The sequence below is a fragment of the Somniosus microcephalus genome, chromosome 3, assembly GCF_052327205.1.
Source record: "Somniosus microcephalus isolate GS21.2 chromosome 3, FLI_Smic_1.0, whole genome shotgun sequence".
Lineage (NCBI taxonomy): Eukaryota > Metazoa > Chordata > Chondrichthyes > Squaliformes > Somniosidae > Somniosus > Somniosus microcephalus.
The window spans coordinates 335,584,520-335,611,664 of NC_140989.1; the positions used below are offsets into that span (position 1 = coordinate 335,584,520).

General features: G+C 42.9%; 1 protein-coding gene across 11 annotated transcripts in view; it reads right to left on the reverse strand.

Moving 5' to 3' along the window:
* Positions 1-27,145, reverse strand: part of LOC147122263 (receptor-type tyrosine-protein phosphatase F-like) — a 654,652-nt gene that overhangs the window by 126,712 nt on the left and 500,795 nt on the right. For 7 of the 11 annotated variants that reach the window (XM_085983216.1, XM_085983214.1, XM_085983222.1 and 4 more), the window contains 7 exons: positions 25,571-26,149; positions 23,803-23,900; positions 21,064-21,317; positions 14,520-14,610; positions 13,088-13,297; positions 7,975-8,132; positions 887-999 (listed from right to left, as the gene is read on the reverse strand). In XM_085983216.1, coding sequence (XP_085839342.1) covers positions 887-999; positions 7,975-8,132; positions 13,088-13,297; positions 14,520-14,610; positions 21,064-21,317; positions 23,803-23,900; positions 25,571-26,149 — 1,503 coding nt within the window. The remainder of the gene's footprint in view (positions 1-886; positions 1,000-7,974; positions 8,133-13,087; positions 13,298-14,519; positions 14,611-21,063; positions 21,318-23,802; positions 23,901-25,570; positions 26,150-27,145) is intronic. The other 4 variants (XM_085983218.1, XM_085983215.1, XM_085983226.1 and 1 more) reach the window with 1 other exon arrangement.

Genomic DNA, 27,145 nt, shown 5'->3' on the forward strand with positions numbered 1-27,145 from the left:
AGGCTGTAAAGGTAAGTAAAACTTCTTTAAACACTTTACACACACCAAACACACTTACCTCTGCACTCATGCACCCATCACTCACCTGAACACCGGACATCTCGAACCCTCCAAGCCCGACGGTCCGCCTCGCTAACTTGGCGTGGTTTGAAGCCGTCGGGAATCCCACACTTCAGCAATAAAAATAGGGATTAGGCTAAAAACTGCCTGTTAACTACCCGTTAACAGGCAGTTCATTGGCACTAATCCCCTTCCCGCCTCGGGTCCCAGCACAGGTCGGGTATCCGCCTCCTTTGAAACTGGCATGGAGGCGGGACGGGTTCGTGTCCCCCCCCGATTTCGAGATTTTTAACCCCCCACACGCCTCCACGGCCCAATGAAAATCCTACCCCATATCTCCACTGTAATATGGATAGCTACAGATATTCCCTCTGCAGCTGCTATGATCTTGTAGCCCTGCAATCCTTTGGCTGATTTTTCTCTTCCTTAGCCGAAAGGTATGAAGACAAATTGCACGATCTGAACTGCTGCTTTGGTTGCGTTCAGTTTCTGCCTGTATAGCTTAGTACCACACTAGATTGTACCCTAAACCATTTAGCCACGGGCTTTAAAAAAAAAAAAATTGAGTTTTTGAAATGAACATAAAAATAGAAATTCACCAAAGCCAGTAGGAAATAAAATCTTCCATTAAGTAGGGGAAGTATAAAGAAAAATGAACAAAACTGACATCTTTTAGTATCACCTTAGAATGGCAGAAACCAATTTTACATCATTTAATTTAGTAACAAAAACAACAAAGAAACCTTTTATTTGGATTTTAATAGTTAGTACAGGCTAATGAAAAATCCAAGAGTGATTTATTTGAGTTTCAAACTCAAATGTTTACCTGGAGTTTGGTAGTTTAGTCGTCTCATTTCCACAGGGTCTGAAGAGTGTGCCAGCAATGGGTCTTTTCCACCAGGAACATCGTCTTTGGCAGATGGAGAGCTTGCTCTTTTCCTGAACCAACCACAAGGCATTATTATCTAGTGATAGCTTGTGGAAATCAGTACAATTCTATTATTGACTCACAATGTTGTAACCTACAGACAGAAAACTTTTTGTTGCTTCATACAGTAGTAACTTACTTTGTTTCTGCTAAACTATGCTACATGTATGAATTCTCTTCAAAAATTTCCCTTTGATCAAAGCAGCACATGCTGAATAATCCCTAGTCCAGTACATTTGCACGCCATACGTCTAGAGATAAAGGCAGAATACTGCCCTTACACAATACCAGTAGCTTACACAGTTTTTACCACTATACCAAATACTTTTCGTCTTTAACTTCTATATGCCAACCAGTTACATATGCAAAGCAAATTTGTAAATTTTAAAAACAAAGATCTGCTGTGAAAGCTGGAAACTAAAGATAAAATCAGAAAATTTTGAAATTTCACAGCAGATATTATTTTGGTTAGAAACCCTTGAGAAATTCTGACAAAAAGTTCCAACAAATGGGGCTCGATTTTGCCATTGGTGGTGGGTTGGGTGTGGGTCAGGTGGTCGTCGGGTCCCGCTCCCGCCTCCACTGTCAGGCGGGATAAATTTGTGATTTTGCCCTAATTGGGCAATTGATTCCCTGCGTGTGCACTCCCCTTGGCCAATTAGTCTTTTGGGTCTGAAACTCACCTCTGCTGACATCATTTATCCAGCTGCTTTTAAGGGCTCCAAGCAGCCTTGGTTCATTTTCTCCCTCTGTACTTCCAGAGTGACTAGTGTGCTAAGTGTTTGATACTCCTGAAATGTCTAGCTCAAGGCCCAAAGCCTCACCCTCGCTTCGATGATGACTGCCTCCATGCTCTGGTGGGGGGAGCTAGAGCTCCAAAGGAGGTGCTCTTTCTTTCCTCTGGGAGAAAAAAACCTCCCCAGCAGACAAAAGCTGTGTGGCTGCAACTAGCACAGGAGGTAAGCTCCAGATCGTTGTGCAACAGAACCTGGCTGCAGTGCCAAAAGAGGTTCAATGACCTTGTCCGCACAGGAAAAGTGAGTATAGCATCACCTTTACCCTCATTCTGCTCCCCATCTCCTCTCAGCATCAGCACTCTGCATTGTCAACCTACTCCTACACATCCCACTTTACCCTTACATCCCTTGCACCCTTAACCATCCCTCTCTCTCTATGTACACAATCACTTCACTATTCGACTATGCTGCCCTCACACTCCCTGTCACTGTTATGCAGTGACAACAACTAACAACACACAGGGAGGGCCCTTGATATTGAGACCTCACTCATCTTTGTCTCCTTCTAAGCATCTATGCTATGGATTCTCTACACTCACTCCATCATTCTCACTCAAACTCCACTTGTGTTCCTCACTGCAGGAAAAGAGAGCCCACAATAAGAGGGAAAGGGCGAAAGACAGGAGGAGGGCCACCCTCAATAGCCCATCTCACCAGCGCTGAGGAGGCGGCCCTGGAGATCTTTGGAGCCGAGGAGGATGTGGAAGTGGGGGACGGACAGACGGGCACATCAGAGCAAGCTGCTGACAGAATAGTTTTGCATCTCTCTCATTGACATTGCATGAGTGACTGATATGGCTTCTGATGCTCATACAGATTGACTTATGATCATCTACACAAGTCCATGTGCATGCTACGTTAATATCACATGTCTAACCCATGCCTTTACTCCCTCACAGGACCATCGACAGCCCCCCTCCCCACTGTCCAGGAGGAAGAAGCGGAGCTAGAAGACTCCTCAGAGGAACCTGCAACCTTTTGAGGGCACAGCGTCAGCAGAATTAAGTGCACCTAGCACCAGCGCAGAAACGCACACCTCAGTGGGACCTTCGGGACACAGAGTAGTGTTGTCACCTGGTGTATCACAGCTCACAAGTGAGCATCAGCAGATGGTGGAGACAGGGACAGCAGTGGAGAGTCCTTTTTGGAGGCCGCAGGGCGCTTCCAGCTCGGCTCATGTTGCATGTGGACCCTGTGCCTCTGGGTCCATCCAGAAAGAGAGCGGTGCTGGAACTCCAGGAACAAATGCAGGAGTCTCTGGCAGGTTTTCTCTCCAGGGTTACTGTGAGTGTGGAGAGGATGGAGGAGTCCAACTCTAACATGAGCAGTGCCTTTGTGGAGGCAATGGCGCATGAACGCACCACCATGGAAAGGATGGCAACCTCCGTGGAAATGATGGCTACCTCCGTGGTAAGGATGGTTACCTCCGTGGTAAGGATGGTTACCTCCGTGGTAAGGATGGCTACCTCTCTGGAAAGGTTGGCAACGGTAGAGGAGAGGATGGCCACGGCCATGGAGGAAATAAGTCGCCAGGGTCAGGAAAACATGGTGAATGTTCAGAATAGACTGACATCTCTGGAGGAGCGATGAGCAGCTATTGAGCAGAGAAACCAGAGCTTCATGGAAGTCCTTTTGAGTAGGACTGCCAGTGCAGATACGGGTCCTCATGGCCCCCCTGATGTGCAGCAAGGTGCTGTCAAGCCACTTGCTAGCACTGAAGTGGGGCTGACCCATGAGAGGGATGTTAGTGGCAGGCAACAAGGAAGTGGGGGATACTCTCCAAGCGGTCACACTCCCATGCCACTGAGGAGCCCTCGGTCAGAGCCCCACCAGAGTCCTCACCCAACTGAGATGGGCGTCTCAGCCCCTGCACAGACGCAGGAGGAGCAGACTGTTGCCGAGCCCTCACAGGCTCGCAAAGCCAGAGGACGCCCGCCAAAGGTGTCGAAGCAGGAGCAGCATGAAAGTGAGCAAGGTGCCTCCACATCTGCTGAAGCCACAGGGGAGGCACCACATAAAAGCACACGTAATAGGAAGATAAGGCACAATTAGTCACAAGGGTGGTCACTTGGGTGTTCTGTTCTGCTGTCTTTTGTTTTCTTTAATATTTGACATTGTCATCCTTTTGTGAATGGATTAAACAGAAGTGATGGCAAACAGTTGAAGTTCTGGCCTGTGTGATCTCGGAAATGGAAGTTCCACATTCAGGGCTCAGGGCGACTTGCATTTGTAATAATGGTGGTGAGAGTGATAGGAATCCACAGGTTCTTGTACATTGTGTATAGTGTGTTAAGAAGGTGCCAACCACATTTGTTTGATTCGTCTGCTTAAGCGAATCTGGCAAAGATTAGTGCATCCCTTGCATCACAGGCAGCAATGTGCTCGTGTGATGCTGGAACTGGCGCATCCTTCTCTGCAAGGTCTTCCTCCTCCTCCTCCTCAACTGAGAAGGTTATGCGCTGAGCCATTTGTTCCTCAGGCAGCTGCAAGCCACGATGTTGTGCAGTGCACAGCAGACCACGATGATACTGGAGACCCTGGCTGCTGAATACTGTAGGGCTCCACCTGATCTATCAAGGCATCTGAATCGCATCTTCAGCAAGCAGATGGTTTGCTCGATAATGGATCTGGTCGAAATGTGGCTGGCACTGTATCGCTCCTCAGCTTCGTTTGATGGCCTCCTCAACGGCGTCATCAGCCACGTCTTCAGGGGATAGCCCTTGTCTCCAAATAGCCACCCAGAAAGTTGGTTTGGCAGATTGAAGAGCGGAGGCACACTAGACTGCCACAGGATGAATGAGTCATGACAACTGACTGCCAGGGTACTTTGCGCAAACATGCAAAATGTCCTTCCTGTGGTTACACACCAGCTGCACGTTGAGGGAGTGGAAGCCCTTGTGGTTGACAAAAACAGCTGGGTTTTGTGCCACATGTGTGCAGTCTATGACGCCCTGCACCCTTGGCAAGCCTGCCATATTTGCAAAGCCAACCGCACACGTGGACCTGCGTGATGCAAGCGTGTGCGGCCGACGGAGTTGCCGCTGATGAGCCCTGGAAGGACCCTGAAGCAAAAAAATTGAGGGCGGTGGTGACTTCGACACCCACTCCTCTGGGCTCCAGGTGTTGGTGCAGCATTGAGCAGATGTCACCGACTACCTCTTGCGAAAGTCTCAGCCTCCTTTGGCACGGCTGCTCAGTCATGTTGAGGAAGGTCATTCTCGGCCTGTAAACCCTGTGTTGGGGGTATCTCTTGTGGCGACGTGCATCCCTGCGCTGACGCCTTCTGCCCTGTGCACCATCAGGTGGCTGAGCAGGAGGTTGACGCTCCTGCTTTTGGTGCTGCTGCTGTTGTGCCTGGTTCTGCTGCTGCCGCGGCTGCTCGTCCTCCGAATCGGAGGACCAGGATGAAAGGAAATAAATGGTTCCCATGCTGCTGGTAGATATCTCCGTGAAGAAGCGCTCAGTCAATGTGGGGAGAGGGTTTTCCCAGGAGGTCACAGTGGAGATGGATCTCAGCCTCACCACTTCCAAGATCAGTAGACCTGCAAAAAGTTTTCCAAGACCTGAAAAAACAAAGTTCTGCCATTTGCCACCTGCAACTGATCCTTGTTGAGAGCTCCGTTTTTATGCTGGAGCTGCAGCTGTCAAGAAGGCAGCCATTTGTGAACCCAACACAATTAGCTGGCGTGGTTTGGGAACGACATGGAACACGCTGAAAATGTGGTAAAATTTAAAAGGGCTGGCAAAATAGGATTACACAGGCAGTTAACAACCAGTTAACTGCCTTAAGGGCCTATCCCGCCGCTTGGTGGCGGGACCGAACGGGAGTCTGCAAGCCCGCCTTTGGCAAAGTTGCACGGAGATGGGTTGACAGCGGGATCGGAACCCGCTGGCGTTTTTAGCCATTTTACCACCTGACCCGCCTCCAAACCTGCCTCCTCAGGGCTGGTAAAATCTAGCTCATGGTCTCCACTGGAAATATTAAACTCCATTCAGTTGCTGATAAACCTACTGTGTATTTTCAGCATTTACTATAAATTCTAATCACCGTTTTATCAATAACAGAACCAATCATTCCAGCAAGCTTAACTACCATTTAATACAAACATCAGAACTTAAAAAGCTTGTTTAATCTGAACCAAAATCAAGATTGCTATAATCACCAGAAACCACTTTCTTTTGGTATCCATCAGATTTTATGTTTTTCAGTTATATATGTGTAATATTTCCGATTCTAAAAATGAAAGAGAAGGATGGCAGTATGCCACAGAATAGTAGAACGTCAGCTCCTGCCCACAGTTCCCACATATGAATCTTGCCAGTCTCAGCAGACATAATTAGACCCTAAACATTATCCCCTCCTCTAACGTACGAAGGAAGGGAACAAAAAGTTCGAAGACGATTGACCCTGTGTTGCTGTTCTCTCACAAATTCAAATGCCTGATTTGTCAAATCATGAAAGTAATGCAAGCAGCTTAAAAGCAGGTCTTCTGCTTGCCTTCTTTGATGGGTATGGAAGAGCAAATGTGAATGCTGCAACTGGAAGCATGTAGGAGTGTTCAATTTAAGACAACACTGCTGTTATTTGTGTAAGTCTTACCTTTCCTGCTTACTGTATCCGTAAGATGGCAAAAATGGAGGAAAAATCAGAAATGAGTGATTACTCCTTATTTCCACTGTAAGCACAGTCTGCATAGTTTTCTCCTTCTGCCTCCTCTCGACTTGAGGCAGAGGGAGCTCATTTGAAATCAACTATGAATTGTTCACATATTATCCCTAGTATTACTCCGTCTTAAATTTAATTTAGTCAAATACCAGAATACAATTACGTTTATCACATTTTCTACATCATGCGTTCTAGAGCTTGTGTATTATTGTATATAATTTGCCAAGACTTAACTCTCTCACTGGTCAATGGCACACTTCCATTATGAAATTATAGCAGTTTATAACATTAGAAAACATTAATCACCTGATAGGGGATTTGGCAAGAGGAAAATAGATTAGTGGTTGTGGTCATTTGAAATAATTCAAATATTTTGAAATAAAATGGCAAATGGAAAGCACAATTAATAAAATATACAAGTTGTCTTTACAGGATGAGCAATATGCTTGATTGGCTAAAAGTGGTGGGAGACATGGTGGCAGTTCAGATCGTCTATTTCACTTAGTAACAATTTAGGATATTTATTTCTTACAGAAAAGCAAAAAAATTGAAAAAAAGGAGCTTCCAGTCGCTCAATTGATAACAAACTTGCTGGCGTAACTGGCAAAAAAACCTAGGAAAATATCTAGAAACAAGATTTGATAAAGTAATATGTGGATATATATGAATATTTGTTGGAAAAATGTAAGCAGCAGACCTCACAAACAATGTAATATTAATCTAACTAGACAGCAAGGTCATATAGATTTACTTAAAGGGGATCATCTACCCATTTTACCTCAGAGAAAGAAAGAGAAATAGCCAGACAAATAAAGAAAGTGCATGTGAGACAGAGAAAGTGAGAGTGTGAGAGAGAAAAAGAAACACACAGTGGAACAAAAATGTAGAACAAACAGACAGAAAATGTCACAACTTAGTTGTTGTGAAATTATGAATACTGTAATGGCATCAAATGCATAAATGAACAAATATTAAAATTTGAAAGCTTTTCTATGGTATAAGGTCTGAATCGTAAGCTCAACTGTCATAACTCAGTATCTTCAGCCCTGAAATTCCCATTCAGAAAATTTAGATTTGAATCTCAACCTTGATCAATGTTCAAACAGGCTACCCATTGTGTTATTTTCCCCAGTTCTTGGCCTGATAACTAGATACAGCACATTCCAGAAGGTGGTTACATTTAGTAACATAACTCATTGTGCTCCACAAAGCTTTCCAACCAAAGGTTAACAAAGAATTATATAAATGGGCCTCAGTCAGTCTAGAGACCCAGAGATCATTCCATCTTCCTGGCTGAAAGATTGTGAGGAGTCATCAAAGATTTGTAATATTATTCGTATAATAAATTAAAACACAAAAATTTTTGCAGCACATTTCTGGCTGCAGCTTTCACTTAATGTGCAGTTTGAATTAACATTTGAGATTACTGTCCCTTTTGAGAGATTGCACTGTAAAGTTAAATTGTTTCAGCATCGATCCTGATGATACAGTCCTATTTTCACACAACTTTGTTATTATCTCACCTTTTGAACAGAAGAATAGCAATAACAATGATGATAATTAACACGACGGCAAGTACTGGTCCCATCACCCACAGCATCTCAGGTTCATCCTGTGCATTTGACGGAGTGGTTACCTCCACCAGGATTGTATCAGAGTAGGGGCTAGCAGCATACATCTGCTGAACACAGAAAGAATACAAAAGAAATATTCAATTTCAATTCAATTCAAATTGCTTTATTGGCATGACAAGGTACATTTTATGTTGCCAAAGCACCGAAAAAACATTTATAGTTGAACACATAAACGCAGATCTATCCATACAGTGTATATTACTAACGTCGACCGCATTAAATCATCTGACTCAGGTCACTTTATTTTTATGTCCAATTATTGTCAGTTTAAGACAGAATGCTTAAATAACCTGAAAAAGAGCGCCAACTTGCCACATAAATAGGAAACATTAGCTCAAAAAGCTTTTATACTGAATATTTTTCTAAATTTTGTTCTCCCAAAGGCAGGAATTCACACTAGGGTATGGTTCCACATACTGTTGATGCACTCTGGTGCCTGAAGTAGCAATCTTCTCCTGCGAATTCAAAACAGTATGTTATTTGATGGTGGGGGTGAGGGGAACAAGTCCCCTTCTAAAATAATTAATGAGGGGTCAGTGGGTGAAAACCAGCAATGGGGGCTCTGGCGGTTCTTTGCCCTCAGTAGCTCAGGGGCACTGAAGCCAACTGTAGAGTGCCACCACTGCCCCAACTAAGTGAGCAAAGATGAGTGCAGTGGGAATGAAAGGGTACATGAGGAAGAGGTGGAGCAATTAGACAGGATAACTATTGATAAGGACATAGTATTGAAAGAATCTGTGGAAAAGGTACCATTCCCTGATGGCATGCATTGTAAACTGCTGAGGGAAGTCAGAGGAAATAGCAGCGGTTCTGACCACAATCCTTATGTGTAAGTTATGGCAGAGGATTGGAAACCTGCCAATATAACACCTCTGTTCAAAAAGGGACAAGGGAATAAGCCAGCTAACTATCTCCAGTCAGCCTAACATCAGCAGTGGGTAAGTTTCCAGAGGTCATAATGTGAGACAGAATTAACAATTCACCTGGAAAGACATGGGTAAATTAAATATAGTCGGTGTGTATTTGTAAAAGGCAAGTTATGCCTGACAAATTCAGTAAAGCTTTTTGCTGGAATAACCAGTGACGTAAGAAAACTACTAGGCACTTGGTCTAAGCGTTAAACAAAGCTTTAATCAACTGTTTTACAACACGGAGGTCTAGTTGTGTCCTTCACTAGTTCCTGTTAAGAATGTCCTGCGCAAGCTGGGCCCGTGCCAGAGTATTTATACTCTCCCCGGACAGCACCACCCAGAGGCTGCTCAGTATTATTTCATAAGTCTTTCTTTCATGAATGACTGATTCATGTCAACCAGTTTATTGATGAAGGAAATGAAGTGGATGTTGTATAGATTATCAAAAGTGTTCTATAAGGTTCCATGTAGGAGGCTTGCTGATAAAGTTGAGACACAAGGTATTAAAGGGAGTGTGGCAGCCTGGATAACAAGTTCTTTTTTAACAGGAGACAGAGATCAGTGGTTTATAAATGTCTTTTAGAGTGCAGGGATGTAAACAGTAGTAATCCCCGCCTCCCACCCCTGATGTTAGCCTTAGGACCATTGTTTTTCTCTCTTTCTGTGGCTATGTGTATGTACATGTGTTTGTATGTATATGTGTACAAATAGACACACACATGCATACATGACCTGGACTTGGATATGGAGGGTACAATATCAAAAAAATCTGCTGACAACACAAACCTGCGGAGCATGCTTAACTGCGAAAAGGATTGTAAGCAGCTTCAGGAGATTATAGATGGTTTGTAGGTTGGGCGCATAGATGTCAGATGAAATTTAATGCGGAGAAATGTGAGGTGATACATTTTGGGAGGAGGAATGAGAGAAAATATAAACAAAATGATGAAACTTTGAAAGGAGTAGAGAGACTTGGGAGTTCAAATATACTTCTTTAAAAGTGGGTGTTGATTAAGCCATAAAAGAAAAGCATTAAACGCTTTATAAAGAGGGGCATAGAGTACAAAAACAAAGAGATCTTGCTAAGTCTATGCAAATCATTGGTTAGGCCACAGTTAGAATAGTGTTCCCAGTTTTGGGTACCTTTCTTTAGGAAGGATGCTATGGCCATGGAAAGGGCGCAGAAGAGATTCACTAAAATAACAACAGGAATGAGAATCTTTAGTTATGAAAGTCTAGAGAAGCTGGGTCTCATTTCATTACAACAAAGGTAAGGTGAGATCTGATATATTCAAAATAATTAGGGGTTTTGTAAAGGTAAATGGGGAAAACATATTTCCACTGGTTGGTGAGTCAGTGATTAGGGAGCATAAATTCATGAAAAGAGAATTTATTTTCTTTACACAGAGGATTACCAGAAACAATGATGGAAGTGGCATCCATATTATAGTTTGAAAAGGGAAGTGGATAAATATTTCTAATTTAAAAAAAAATAGAGTATGGGATAAGGGCAAAGGAACTGGACTAAGTGGATAGCTCTTTCAGAGAGAAACATGAACATGAAACTACAGTACAGAACTGTGATGAGACTGACCGGCCTCACTCAAAGGACTCACTAGGACAGCCAATGTAGGAAATGGAATTTCGTGTAGGTACACCAGGGGATGCTTTTGAAGTTGGACTAAAGGTATACAGCTCGAAATTACAGAAGAATCTTATCCTGCATCTAATCTTTCCTCTACTTTATCTGTGTTTGATCTAGACACCGGGTCAAAAAAGTGAATAAAATGCTCCATTATGCAGTATTATGTACACCCTAAAGAATATAAAATAAAATACTCAGACTGGATAAAGGAATGTGATGTATCATGATTGCTGAAGGTGTAGACAGCTCAAAGTCCAGCTTGTATCAGTTCAGATTTTAATGACACTTTAATTGCTGTAACAGCCCACAATCACGAAGCAGGGTTAATGTTTAATGGTTATTAAAGCTAGCAGTTCTGATACAAAACAAAATATTCCCCTTTTGTTGTCCAAAACTATATTCAACACACAATAATCCCACTGTAACATCCAGAGTCTCGACTTGTACATTTTGTAGAATGAGGAACAGCAAAACACACACAATCCAAACAGAGAAATTGAACATACTTTCTTATTGCCTCCACCCATATTATACAGAAATCTGATCCGCAAATGAGTGTATCCTGCCAGTATACATAAGTCCTGATCAAATAATATAATGTCCTTTTCCCTTCCCTTAAATTTACAGAAACCTCATCTAAGCACTGAATGAGTTGGTAAATTAGTTCTTAGTTAAAATTAGAATTTAACCATAATTCTTTCCTAATTACGATGGAGGTAGGAATTGTAGTGCTTCAAAAACACACCAAAGATGGAAAAGCAGATTGGCAATACTGAGGAAATAATAATAGTTTCCCAGCTAACAGGTGCTACATCTGACTTTCAATCTAGGCAAAAAGTCAGTGATCATGCAACTTTATGAGGTCTCTCTAAGCAAGGAATTAAGCCACTCATAACAATCAACAAGTTCTGACACTGCCAAATTACTACAACGTTTATATAAATTTCAAAACTCATCAACTGATTTTACATATAAACCTCAAGAGCCTGATAAAACCACATTCCTTGGCATTACTTCACACTATAGAGCTAATTGCCTGTGCAAGATGGTCTCTCTTGAAATATGACTACATTAAACTGTAATTCAATAGAGGAGGAATGTTTTTTCTTGCTGTCAGATAAATTTAGTGTCCAATTTTTCTTTGGTGCTGTGTGACCCCACACTGAATGCATTCTGGGCTGATGAATAATGAAGAGTTTGACCAGTCCTAATGAGCCATTACGGAAAAATGAGCTTAGAGCTGCATGTGAGCCTGTTAAGAATCTTAGTGGAAAATTAGCATCTTGATGTCTACATAAACGTTTTGTGTGAGTCTTCATTACAGAACATTTACAACTGCAGCAGGTATAACTCTTTGTAACCGTTAACATAAATCAAAGCACCAACATTCTCTTATTGTGATGGCTGCATAAATTAATACACAACCTCTTTTAACACTATTTACTGAGATTTTCTAATTAATATTCTTCTGACTTTGCAAATTTACCATTTTGATGTTGTTTGCTGAGAATTTCCTGTTTTTGGATTGTTTTTATCTTGTCGAAGAGCATTATTCATGAAAAAAAGTTTACAAAATAATTCTCTGAGAATTCTAACCGCATACACAAGAAAATACATAGCTATGATGGTTCACTAAGAAAAACCACAAAGCATAATAAAAGACAATTTGATACTGAAAAGTAAAATACTGTACAGAAACTTGGTGACAGACAAAGATGAACTCACAATCATGAAGTATTGTAATGAGTGGAATATAATCTGATTCAATACTTTACTATCCAGAATTGCATTTACACAGCACAAGGCAGTGAAAACATTACGGAGTAGAAATTATTCTAAGCATTAAATCATTCACCAACTTATGGCACTGAGGGGGGAAATTGGGGACATATCCACCTCTTTACAAGGAATGCTATGTGAGGGCCAAACTATCATAGCGAGAGGAATGGCTACAGTAACCATAGCAAGCTGGCAAGGACAAGACCAGCAGCAGAATTAAAAATTATGATTTTAATTTAGGGGCAGTTTTATTGCAAAACAGTATTTTTGCATTACTTTATTATTGGCGTTACGAAAAGCTGTTGAAAGTCATCACACTCAATAGATGGCACTCGTAGTCCCATCTGGACATAGGCAATAATACAACCTTCAAGGAGAAGTCCAGGCTTCAGAAAACAGTACAAAAATTAACATTGGATGTTTTATTTTCTTTTGTAACAGCAGCAAATTGAAAAGGGCACAGTCAAAGCACCGAAATGGATTGACTTATACAACAGTAGGGTTTTATTTAGTAATTGTACTACTTCAATAAAAAAAAAATAATTGTATTTAACACACAAGTTTTTTCATTTGGACTTATCTGAGGAAACATTTAGAAATGTTATCCAAGTAAGCAAAAAAATTTAAAAGTTCTGAAAAAATTCCAATTCACCATAGGTATACTTACTGTATCTTTTTCCTCTAGCGCTGCCAAAACAAAGCAGAGGTAACTGTGGTTGGGAGAGAGTGGTTTGTTGTAAAACCCTCCATAGTTTTGTTCATCTCCAAGCGTGAATGTATCTGGTAGGTTCTGCAGCTGAGCAGCGATATATGGCTTTGGTCTCTCAGACTGACGCCGTTGCCGGATGCCATGTTGCTGGCTTATCCCTTCAAACAGCTAAACACATAAACACAAATGTATTTTAGAAACTTTTCTAATTCATTTTTAGCACTATTCTATCGAGTCACAATACAACACAGCACAGATTCCCTAGTTCTAGGATGCAAAAGAGGTGTGCAGTCCTGCTCATCACTGCCAAAATCAAGTTAATAAAAACCCACATAATTCCCATTCTCAGCTATGTGGTCTGTGGAAGTACCAGAGGCCAAATGTTTCCCCAGAGGTAAGGAAGGCAAAAGCTGGATGGAAAGTCAATATTCTTGCACATCTTTTGATTATATAGTCAGATACTGCCAGAAACCTGGGAGATCACCTGGCTGCCATCATGGACAGTAATGGTGCACAACCTAGGGAGTAAAACTAAACAATGAAAATTTATATGTATCATTTAGCTGTGCATTTTTGTTCAGTGGTTCCAGCAAATGATCTCAATCGCCAAACTGGACCAAGAAGATTGTTTTCTTAAGAATATGGCTCTTAAGTCACAACATTTAACGCAACTTTTAAATCTTGGCATGGGCATGAACTACTGATCAAAATCTAGTCAACCTTATACAAGCCCACAGGTACTGACTGAATGAAGATTGTATAAATCTTCTAAAACTTTGCACAAAACAACAGAAAGAAAACATTAAATATTTTTCTAGACTATTAACTTTCATAAAACTTGAACAAAATTTTTTAAAAAGTACAAATGGAGGACTTTCCCCACACGCTAATCATTGCTGAGGACGCAAGAACTTGTTCTGGACGTGAGTTGATATACAAGTGAGTGAATGAAAAGGTGCTAGGATTGCATTAAAATTTAACAGGACAGCATCGCTGGGTGCATTTTCCTCAATACAGATGGGTGGATTAGCCTACTTTTATGTACAGATAGAAGACTGAACAAGAATGTTGGACTGTGCACTGTTGCAATTTAAGTATGGTTTTCCTCATTCGGTCAGGATAGTTGGTCCCTGCATATAAATAATAAGTAAGTTGTCATCCAAATTTTGATTGGGGGAGGGCGGGGTTGAGAAGGGATGGGAGGGGGAAAAGGAGGAGTAAAATGAGACAATGTCCCATTTACCATCAAAGAGATGCCTTTGTACACATCTGCCAATCCTCAGTGTAAAGTTAAATGGTCGTGCAACTGACTAATAATAAATGATCTAAATAACAGAACATCACAATTGCATCAAATACAGGTCATGTGGTTCTGATTACAAAGCCTTACATCATCAAGGTCCATCTCCTCAGGATTCGGCAATTTGTCTGTGACAGCACGTGGAGTCCTATCGAGTGGTACCACTACAATAAAATACCACCTGTAAGAGAGATTACATAGATAAGATGAAAAAAATGGAATATAGCTACATTTTAGAAACAAATACAAGAGCCGATTTTAACCCCCACCATGTGGCAGGAACCGTGCAGGCGGGGGCAAGGTGAGGGGGTCCCACAGCGTTCCAGACAGGTTCCTGCCCAACCTTTCACGTGTCTGAATTCACGGACTGCAGCGGTTCAAGAAAGCGGCACACCACCACCTCCTCAAGGGCAATTATAAACGGGCAATAAATGCTGGCCTTGCCAGCGACGCCCACATCCCAGGAACGAATTTTTAAAAATCACAAATTTCGAGAGAGACTTGCGCCCTAGAATATTTACGTATCAATCTATTAAACACCTTCTGTACGCATTTTTAATAGGGATACACATATTGGTTTCTATAAGCTACAATGATGTCACATCACAAAGTGCTCAGGTAACTATGAAATGGCTCATACTGTAATCCTCAACATCTGCCACAAGAGGACTTGTATGGCTTAACAGACTTTTGTAGCAGACTAGCACAAAAGCATTGTTGTGTGAGGCTGGCGTCGGGAGCAACAGGAGAGAACAGTGAGTATTTAAACTCACTTCCGCGGGCTTTTTTTTTTTTTAAACAGAGGCTTACCAATCTCGCAGACCGGCGGTGGCATTCCAGAGCCATGTCACAACTCAAAAAGTGACGGAGGAAGCAGCTGATTGGGTGAGTATGGCCAGGTGAGTATTTATACTACTCTATAGTTTGACAGTTAAGTTTACTAGTTTATAAAGTTTAGAAGGTCTTAATTTTTGTGGTATAGTTTCTAAGGTCTCTGTTGTGTAGCGGGGAGTGCTAGTAAACAAGCGCCCTTGAGTATATCATTTAATTGTAGTGTAATTAGTGGTATTAATTTGATTTAATTTAATTAAAGGGTAAGTCATGGCAGCACAGCTCAGCCCCGTGGCATGCTCCTCCTGCACTATGTGGGAAATCAGGGACACTTCCTGTGTCCCTGACGACTATGTGTGCGGGAAGTGTATCCAGTTGCAGCTACTGGCAGACAGCATTGCGACGCTGGAGCTGCGAATGGATACATACTGGAGCATTCGCGATGCTGAGGACATCGTGGATAGCACTTTTAATGAGTTGGTCACACCGCAGGTAAAGGCTGCACAGGCAGGAAGGGAATGGGTGACCGCCAGGCCGAATAATAGGCGCAGGCTGGTAGTGCAGGAGTCCCCTGTGGCCATCCCCCTCTCAAACAGATATACCACTTTGGATATTGTTGAGGGAGATGGCTTATCGGGGGAAGACAGCAGCAGCCAACTTCCTGGCACCATGGGTGGTTCTGCTGCACAGGACGGGAGGAAAAAGAGCGGGAGAGCTATAGTGATAGGGGATTCTATTGTAAGGGGAATAGATAGGCGTTTCTGCGGCTGCAAACGAGACTCCAGGATGGCATGTTGCCTCCCTGGTGCAAGGGTCAAGGATGTCTCGGAGCGGCTGCAGGGCATTCTAGAGGGGGAGGGTGAACAGCCGGTTGTTGTGGTGCATATAGGTACCAACGATATAGGTAAAAAATGGGATGAGGTCCTAAAAGCGGAACATAGGGAGTTAGGAGGTAAATTAAAAAATAGGACCTCAAAAGGTAGTAATCTCAGGATTGTTACCAGTGCCACGTGCTAGTCAGAGTAGAAATAGAAGGATATTTCAGATGAATACGTGGCTAGAGGAATGGTGCAAGGGGGAGAGATTCAAATTCCTGGGACATTGGAACCGGTTCTGGGGGAGGTGGGACCAGTACAAACTGGACGGTTTGCACCTGGGCGGGACCGGAACCGATGTCCTAGGGGGAGTGTTTGCACTAAAATGGCAGGGGGTTGGGAACCTGTGCAGGGAGACAGAAAAGGGAAGCAAGGATAGAAGCAAAAGACAGGAAGGAGAAAAGCAAAAGTGGAAGGCAGAGAAATCAAGGGTGTAAATCAAACAGGGCCACAGTAAATAATAATTCTAAAAGCACTAAGAGTGTTAAAAAATCAAGCCTGAAGGCTTTGTGTCTTGATGCGAGGAGCATTCGTAATAAGGTGGATGAATTAGCTGCGTAAATAGATGTAAACGGATATGATATAATTGGGATTACGGAGACATGGCTCCAGGGTGACCAAGGCTGGGAATTCAACATCCAGGGGTATTCAATATTCAGGAAGAACAGGCAAAAAGGAAAAGGAGGTGGGGTAGCATTGCTGGTTAAAGAGGAGATTAACACAATAGTAAGGAAGGATATTAGCTCTGATGATGTGGAATCTGTATGGGTAGAGCTGAGAAATACTAAGGGGCAGAAAACATTAGTGGGAGTTGTATACAGACCCCCAAACAGTAATGCAGAGGTTGGGGATGGCATTAAACAAGAAATTAGAGATGCTTGCAATAAGGGCACAGCAGTTATCATGGGTGACTTTAATCTACATATAGATTTGGCTAACCAAATTAGTAACAATACTGTGGAGGAGGAATTCCTAGAGTGTATACGGGATGGTTTCCTGGACCAATATGTCGAGAAACCAACTAGAGATCAGGCCATCTTAGACTGGGTATTATGTAATGAGAAAGGGTTAATTAGCAATCTTGTTGTGCGAGGCCCCTTGGGGAGCAGCGATCATAATATGATAGAATTCTTCATTAAGATGGAGAGTGAAGTAGTTGACTCAGAGACTAGGGTCCTGAATTTATATAAAGGAAACTACGATGGTATGAGGCGCAAGTTGGCTAGGATGGATTGGGGAGCGTTATTTAAAGGGTTGACGGTGGATAGGCAATGGCAAACATTTAAAGATCGCATGGATGAACTACCGAATTTGTTCATCCCTGTTTGGTATCAAAATAAAACAAAAAACGTGACTCAACCGTGGCTAACAAGGGAAATTAAGGATAGCATAAGATCCAAGGAGAGATCATATAAATTGGCCAGAAAAAGCAGCAAACCTGAGGATTGGGAACAGTTTAGAATTCAGCAAAGGAGGACAAAGGGATTAATTAAGAGGGGGAAAATAGAATATGAGAATAAGCTGGCAGGGAACATAAAAATTGACTGTAAAAGCTTCTGTAGATATGAGAAGAGAAAAAGATTGGTGAAGTCAAGTGTAGGTCCCTTTCAGTCAGAATCAGGGGAATCTATAATGGGGAACAAAGAAATGGCAGACCAATTAAAAACATACTCTGGTTCTGTCTTCACAAAGGAGGACACAAATAACCTCCCAGAGATGTTTGGGAACATAGGCCGAGAAATTCAGTGGCCTGCGCCACCAGTTTGCGCCCAAAGAGGGCTTTTGCGCCTCTGGCCACAGCCACCGCGATATTTAGTGGGGCGCTAATGGCGGCGTTAGCCTGTAGCGCTGCGACGCCACCGATGACGTCATCGGTGTGCGCAGCGCCCCGCTACCGCCCCGAGCACCATATTAGGTCGCAGCCGCCTCTTCTGCGCCGGCCGCAAACAGCGACCGGTACACAGGGGCCTACCTGTGGCGGTAGTGGGGCGAGTTAAGGTGGAGGTGCGGCCAGCCGGTTTTTCGGCAGCCGCCTGCCCGCACCTCCGTCCCCGGCCTCCTACACACCCCCCCCCCCCCCGCGGTATTGCCGGCTGTTTCCCGAGAGCCCGGCACTTCTCCTTGGTGCCGGGCTCATTTGCCGGCACTCGCGAGCGGGGATCGCGCTGTTGCAGGCACCTCCCCCTTAACAGTGGGAGGAAGGCCTGCAGTACCGCAGCCTGCCGTGCCGCAGCGGGTGGCGCTGCGGCACTTTGCGCGCCGATATTCAGTTTCAGCGCCCCGGAAACCCTTGTTTAGCGGCCGGCTTCCACTTGGGGCGCTGAAACTGAATATCCCGATGGCGCAAGTGGCTCCGCGCGCAGCGGTAATTCCGGCGCCCAGGCAAGCTGGGCGCCCCAAACTGAATTTTTAGCCCATAGGGTCTAATGAGAGAGAGGAACTGAATGAAATCAGTATTTGTAGGGAAATGGTGTTAGGGAAATTGACGGGATTGAAGGCCGATAAATCCCCAGGGCCTGATAATCTACATCCTAGGGTACTGAAGGAAGTGGCCCTAGAAATAGTAGATGCATTGCTGGTCATCTTCCAAAATTCTATAGACTCTGGAACAGTTCCCATGGATTGGAGGGTAGCTAATGTAACCCCACTATTTAAAAAGGTGGGAGAAAAAATGCTAGAGTCCATTATAAAAGATGTAATAGCCGAGCACTTGGAAAACAGTGACAGGATCGGACAAAGTCAACATGGATTTACAAAAGGTAAATCGTGCTTGACTAATCTACTGGAATTTTTTGAGGATGTAACTGGTAGAATAGATAAGGGAGAACCAGTGGATGTGGTGTATTTGGACTTTCAGAAGGCTTTCGATAAAGTCCCGCAAAAGAGATTAGCGTGCAAAGTTAAAGCACATGGGATTGGGGGTAAGGTACTGACTTGGATAGAGAACTGGTTGGGAGACAGGAAGCAAAGAGTTGGAATAAATGGATCTTTTTCCGAGTGGCAGGCAGTGATTAGTGGGGTACCGCAGGGATCGGTGCTAGGACCCCAGCTATTCACAATATATATTAATGATCTAGACGAGGGAACTAGATGTAATATCTCCAAGTTTGCAGACGACACAAAGCTGGGTGGGTGTGTGTGCTGTGAGGAGGATGCAGAGAAACTCCAGTATGATTTGGACAGGTTGGGTGACTGGGCAGATGCATGGCAAATGCAGTATAATGTGGATAAATGCGAGGTTATCCACTTCGGTGACAAAAACAGAAAGACATATTATTATCTGAATGGCAATAGATTGGGAAAAGGGGAAGTGCAACGAGACCTGGGTGTCCTTGTGCACCAGTCGCTGAAGGTAAGCATGCAGGTGCAGCAGGCAGTTAAGAAGGCAAATGGTATGCTGGCCTTCCTAGCGAGAGGATTCGAGTGCAGGAGCAAGGATGTCTTGCTGCAGTTGTACAGGGCCTTGGTGAGACCACACCTTTGAGTGTTGTGTGCAGTTTTGGTCGCCTTATCTGAGGAAGGATGTTCTTGCCATGGAGGGAGTGCAGCGAAGATTCACCAGACTGATACCTGGGATGGCAGGAATGACATATGGAGAGAGATTGGGTCGATTAGGCTTATATTCGCTAGAGTTTAGAAGAATGAGAGGGGATCTCATTGAAACTTATAAAATTCTAACAGGACTAGACAGACTAGATGCAGGAAGGATGTTCCCGATGGCAGGGGAGTCCAGAACCAGGGGTCACAGTCTAAGGATAAGGGGTAAGCCATTTAGGACTGAGATGAGGAGGAATTTCTTCACCCAGAGAGTGGTGAACCTGTGGAATTCTCTACCACAGAAGGCAGTTGAGGCCAATTCATTAAATATATTCAAGGAGTTAGATATATTTCTTAAGGCTAAAGGGATCAAGGGATATGGGGAGAAAGCAGGGATTGAATTTGGATCATCAGCCATGATCTCATTAAATGGTGGAACAGGCTCGAGGGGCCGAATGGCCAACCCCTGCTCCTATCTTCTATGTTTCTATGAAAATCTGTACATTTTGATAAAATTGAGCTATGAACACAAAAAATAAATTAATTTACATTAATAATTCGTACAGATGATGGAAGTAGAACAATTCATTGAAAAAATGAGGAGGTCAACCCATAACACTGTGGTTTAAAAGGCAATCAGAGCCAGGGAAGAATTTATTTATCATTCATAGAAAAGCCTACCAGAGGCTGCTGTCAAAGATTATAATAGTTTCACACCTTTGTGTCCACTTTTTTTTAAAAAGCTGCTAAACTGTATATATTCTTTCAGGGAAGGTTGCTAATAGGATGACTGTGTTCTATGTAGAAGTATACACAGGCCCTCTCCCTAAATATTTCTCTATAGAAATGAATCTCATTTTTATTGTTCACTAGCAAGTATACCAGACCTATGAGATTCTACTACCTGGAATTAAGTGCTAAATTTTCATGTTCCATTTGGGGTTATGTCTTATTAGCTTTTAGTTTTGTCTTTAAGGCTCCTTGGAATCAGAGACTAATATGTAACAAAATCCCACTCTGCTTTCAAGTTTTATAAGCAACAAAGTCCTACAATTTAAAATGTTTAACTCAGACCTCAGTACAGACCAGGCAGTGTAATGTTTTAGCATAATCATGTGACATTTGGCTTGACATAGAACAATGGATATGGTCTGATTAGGAATTTTTAAGTTCAGTAACACTCCCTCCTACTCAGATACAGCCAACATAATATGCAATGCTTATAGATGAAGAAATCATCACCACAATATAACATTATCAACACCATACTGTATTTCGCTTATAACAGACATTTTATATGGTTTACCAACAGTCCTTGAGAAATGGGTTAGCACATCTATGCAAGTTTCACAAATCCAGTGAATTCATCCTTAAATAAGCTCACAGCTTACTTGACAACGGCTGTGGTCTGAACCTTAGGCAAGTTGATTGGCAACTTGCCATCCTTGATGTTCTTGCTGTACACGATTGGTTTTGTCTGCAGCAAGTTAGGTGCAGTACGGATCGATACCACCTGCTGTAGCCCACCAGCGCTATTCCCACGGTTTGTTAATACAAAGGAGTATTCAGTATCAGGCTGAAGCTTTGTAATAAGTTTTCGCATGGATTGTCCATCTACCTCTACGCTTTGGCCATTGTACAGGATCTGAGGAAGGAGCAAGAGAAGTTGCTAGTAATAAACGGATATCAAAAAGTCATTTTAGCTTCATTTCTGTTTGCTTTCTATGAAATCAGATGATCAACATCCAAGTGTTCTATAAAAATAGGCAGCATGGTAGGTTGCAGCCTTTTGATGAAAGACCTGTACCTATGTTAACAGTTGCCAGTATAGGCATATATCTTCTCAAATACAAAACAGGTGAAATAAGTGAACAAAAACAATCAGCAGTTTTCAGTACTGCTGTATCGAAATTCCTTTTCAGAGTTTTAGATATTATTTTAAAAAGTATTAAATTTTTGTAATCAACTGTATTGATTATTGGCCTAGAAATTCGGGTGTACCATGAATGATGAGGCCTGAGGCGCCCCTGATAGTGGACCTCGGGCCTCATTTCCATGAAGCCGGTGATCTGCGGAGATTAAGAGGCGGCTTGCCTGGCGAAGTGTATTTGAAGATCGGGTTGCTGCAACGCAAGCTGCGGCCCTTAGATAAGTGAGGAAAGGCTGATGGACAAATAAAATTGACAATCCATATATCTCTGGCTATAAAGTAGGGTTATTGAGTAAAATTAAACAGAAACAAGAGCAAACAGCAGATTTCATTATAATCATTTACATTATTTTCCATTGTCCCTTTAAAAGCAATAAAAGTCAAGAATACTTCAGTTCGTTGCAGCACTTTAAACAACCTCTCCTTGATGAAACGTTTTTATGTGAGAAAGACAAACTCATGGGGGGGGCGGGGGGGGGGGGTGATTTTGCCAGCCCTGGGGTGGTGGGTTTGGAGGTGGGACTGCTGGGAAAATGGCAGAATCTGGGGGCGGGTACCCATCCTGCCCCCAACTCGCCTCCGTGCCATCTTCCCAGGAGGCGGGTACCCGACCCGCGCCGGGTCACGTCTCCTGGGGGCGGGAAGGGGATTACCGCCACTTAACTGCCTGTTAACAGGTAGTTAACAGGCAGTTAAGAGGATTATCCCCATTTTTCCATCAGAGGTGCGGGCTTCCCGACGTCGGGAAACCCTGCCAGGGTCAGCGAGGCAAGCAGTGGGTCTGCGGGGGTGAGAGGGGTCCAAAAGTGCGCTGTGGAGGTGAGCGATGGGTGCAAGGCTGGGCAGGCTCAACAGGGTCAATCAAGGGAAAACAGCGTGGATTGGCCACAAGTCAATGGAGGCAGGACTAAAATCCGCAGTCCCGCCTCCAATGCGCCCCCATTGGCAAAATCACCCCCATGGAATCCCCCATGTCCTCCACCCAAGCAGCAGAAGAAATAAAAAAACTAATGAACTGGGAAAAACATTTCACACTTTATTCAAATCAAGCAACTGCTGGCTAGAGCTGTCAATCAAAAATTGACTTCAAAGATACCAGGTCAGGGATCTCAGAAGTCTGTTTCCAGCCCTTCATTCATTTACTGGACCAAGTTGAGTTGTGTGTCCAATACTAGAGCTTCCCTGATGAGACAGCTATCGTAGATACTGGCCCTTTAACTGCTCACTTTCTAAAGATGAAGGTGCAAAGAAAGCCTGCAATTCGCAGAGAAAAGTTACACATCAAATTACATTACAGAAGAAACCAAGAGTGCAGTAAATCATTTTGTAACAATACAAATAAAACTCAAAAAGGGAACTAAAAGGTTGTTAAAGATTTATGTGCACTGTATATCTGAAAATGAATGTACATTTTTACAGTACATTTTTAAAGGTAGTAAGCAAATATATGCCAAAAATTTCAAAGAATGAATTGCCCCTCAGACAAGCTCACAGAAGGACGACAAGAAAACTCAAGATGAGAAAAGGCCCTTCTACATTTTTTGTTGTGCTCTGTACACTATTTTCCAAGGTTTATACTGGTGCATTGTTTTGGTCTCCATGTAGCCCAAAGGACACCAGGTCAGGGAGTACAGCCTTAACTGGATACACTACATAATTCAAACTTCAGAATTGTTGTAAATTCTTATTATCCAGATACATGGGGAAATTATTCAAGGTTGGTAGGGCTGTTTTTTTTTTTAACTGAAGCAGCTAATGATTTTTCACCAATGGGAAACCACAGATCACACTATGATTCTACTATAGCAGAGGCTTGTTCCCTACATTTACTTTGCAGGAACAGGCAGCCATAATCAGACAACAGACCTGTATATCCACATTTTTGTGTGGCTATTAGTTTACAGAACTTCAGATTGTTTACACGTAGGAGGACAGCCAATAGAAGAAGAATCACGTATCTGATTCTGGCTGCATTTTTATAATGTATAAGTTTTTTTTAACTGGCATATTTTTAACCTCACCCTGATAATAAGGCAAAGGTTAGGAATTCTCATTATGAATTTGGGGATGAGCTTGAACGGAAAGAATGGATCCAGTCCTTTAGGATAGCTGTACGAGAGAAGGAAAAAATTCTTCCAGCATTTATCATGTTACAAGATTTATTTAATCAAATTGCTATGTTACAATGCTGCATACCAACCTTAAAAGACACTCCCGGCTTGTATGTTTCTGGCACTTCCCAGCTCAGCAACACTGATGTCTTCATTACGGCCTTCACCCGAAAATTCTTAGCAAACACTAAGAAAAAGGTCAGGAAGAACATTACTTGTATGTACATGCACATCAATGAAGATGGATTTTTCAGAATGTGGCCCCTGTGGGACAATTACTTCATTTTCATTTCCAGCATGGTTTCTGTATGGTTCTAGGCTGTATAGTGACATAGGGACCGAATTATTCATTCCTAGGTGCAGGTTCTACTACACTGAATCAAGAATGTAGGGCTCAGCTTCTACCCTGCACAACACATCACATGTGGATGATCAGGAAGGCAACTTATTCTCTGGTTTCCATCTGTGCCACTTTTAACTGACAAATAGGAGATGTGGGTGCAGGAACACGGGGAACTTTGTCTCAAATTCTGCTTTTCCTCGTGGCCTTCTCTCAACAGTTTGGCTGTGATTGGGAACTCAGCATTCTGGAAGGAACATAAACAAACTAACTCCCCACTACTACATTACACAACACAAGGCCTGTAGTGCACTGTGATACCAATCATCAATCGGTATATAGTTTTAAATAAAAGGATGCTGCACAAACTAACTGGACCTCTGTAATGCACTATAATAATTTCTAAAAAGTAGCATGCAATAAAGACAAACAGTGAAATACATACATTGGTATATACTTAATCAGTAACAAAGCCTCAAGAGGAGTGCATTAAATCCAAAATTCCAAGGGTTGGGAAGAGTGGTAAAGCAGGAGGGCAGCAATCCGGGGCCCTTGCAACTTCGAGAAATTCCAATTGGCGGAGCGACTTTTATGCTGCCCTCCACCCCCACTCCCAAGTTTGTCTATCGCAACCTATGGGGGTGTGTCCGGGGTGGGGGCTGGAGCGGTGGGGGAAGGGGTGATGGGAAAATGTTCCTGGGAACCTAGTACAACACCTGACAGGCCTAGTGAGACCTACACCAGCTAAGAGCCATATTGGGTCTGCCCAAAAGGTAAACGGTTTGCCATTTTACTTTGGGCCTTTCAGGGCATCGGTATCCCTGCATGCTACTGCCTGCTCACTGGAATGTGTGGCTTTATTGCACCTCTAAGTGCAGTCTGCCTGCCGCAAATGGCCATATCCCTGTGATTTGGAGCACAGTTCACTCACTGCAGCTGGCCAGGTGTTTCACTCCGAGAGATTGAGCAGATTGGGCCTATACTCTCTTGGAGTTTAGAAGAATGAGGTGATCTCATTGAAACATAGAAGATTCTCAGGGGGATTGACAGGGTAGATGGGCTAAGAGATTGTTTCCCCTGGCTGGAGAGTCTAGAACTAGGGTGCATAGTCTCAGTGTAAGGGGCCGGCCTTTTAAGACTGTGATGAGGAGGAAATTCTTCACTCAGGATTGTGAATCTTTGGAATTCTCTGCCCCAAAGTGCTGTGGATACTCAGTCGTTGAGTGTATTCAAGGCCGAGATAGATAGATTTTTGGACTCCAGAGGAATTAAGGGATATGGGTATAGGGCAGGAAAGTGGAGTTGAAGTCAAAGATCAGCCATGATCTTATTGAATCGCGGAGCAGGCTTGAGGGGCCATATGGCCTACTCCTGCTCCTAATTCTTAGGTTTAATGGAGTAATGACCCTGGAATTTTGGGCCCATTGCTGACCACTACCAGCATTCACTCAAGTACCAAGATCATCACTCAATGTGTAAATGCCACTCATGGTCTTGTTATATACCAAATTCCTTACCTTGGTCAACTGGCATGGTCCGGGACTGAATACTAGGACTGTATGGACCATGCCCTTTGGAAGTGTGAGCTCTCACTCGGATGTCATAAGTGGTGTCTGGTTTCAGGCTGCTCAGCGTTATTTGAGTTTCATTAGTAGTATTGGTGAGGTCCTTCTGGCTGTTGATATCACGGAACAGTACTGTGTAGAGGATCATCTTCCCATTCCTCTCTGCCACAACTGGTGGGTCCCATGAAAGCTCAGTGGTGGATGTCGTAAGTCCCACAACACGCAGGTTTTGTGGGAAACCACTTGGCACATCTTCCTGTGTTATGATGTTTTTCACCATCTCCTCACCGAATCCAGCTTTGTTTCTGGCACACAGCCGGAAGGTGTATGTGGCCCCCTTGTGCAAGTTCATAACTGTGTAATGGTCATCTTTCTTACTTAGTTGAATGATGTTTGGCTTGTCTTCATCGCTTCGGCTGTACTGCAGTCGGAAACCTAGCAGATCACCCACCATTTGTTGTGGTGGCTGCCACTGAATGAGTGCTGTGCTCATATGAGTGACACTGATAACCATTGCAGGCTTGCCCGGGACTGAAGAACAAAGCAGAATTATGGTAAAGAAAAATGAGTATATCTCTATCTAGCTCACACACGTGGCCAGTAGTTCCAAAATGATTAGATATCACAGAACCCAATGATTCAGGCAACAATGAAAGAGAAGGCAAGTTTAAGTCACTAGTTTTAAAACATTATTGATTGTTTTAGCACTTGGTTTTACTTCCTCCCTCACTGTATTGGTAAAATTCCTGATATATACATACTCTGAGTTAATTCCTATTCTGAGTCTAATTGTAGAAACTACTAACAGAATTCATTTATTTAAGCTCTTCAATGGCCAAACTGATAGATATTGCCTGGTGTTGCACTAACCCATAAAGATGAAAAAGTCCCAGGTTTGATTATTTTTTTCCCGATTTTCACTAATACCTAATGAACTCTCTTTCCCTGCTGCGGCTAAACTTAAAAAAAAAAAATCTCCCATCTAAGTTCAAATTTAGACCACTCAATTATATTATTATCGATGCTAAGATCATAATGTTGTTAGAGAATCTGTGGCTACAGTCTCTGGGCTCCAGAAAATATTAATAGTAATTTGGCAATTAATCAAAATTTTTCTCAACATCCTGCTAATCTCATCATCCTAGTGTAACATTACCAATTCTACATAACCCTCCCTTCATCACTATAGGCAGCATTAACTCTAAACATCTCCCTCCCCTTCCCAAGTGATCCTACTATGCCTACAGACCTTGACTTTCTGGCAGGGCCCCATTTATCTTATGGCTCATCTTCGACAATCAGAAAGGTGAACCAGGGGTCCTGCCTCAATTTAACAACGATTGCTGCAGTAAAATACTGAATTAAGAACTTTCATCTTTAGCCCCACACAAAAGCGTCTGGTGCATTCTCATTATACAAATAATTAATTTTATTTGGTGTTTAAGTGTTGCCATTTTCTAATTTTTTATGCTGTATTGTTGGAAATTTAATCTATTTAAAAGTACAGGAAACTTTGGTTTATCCGGA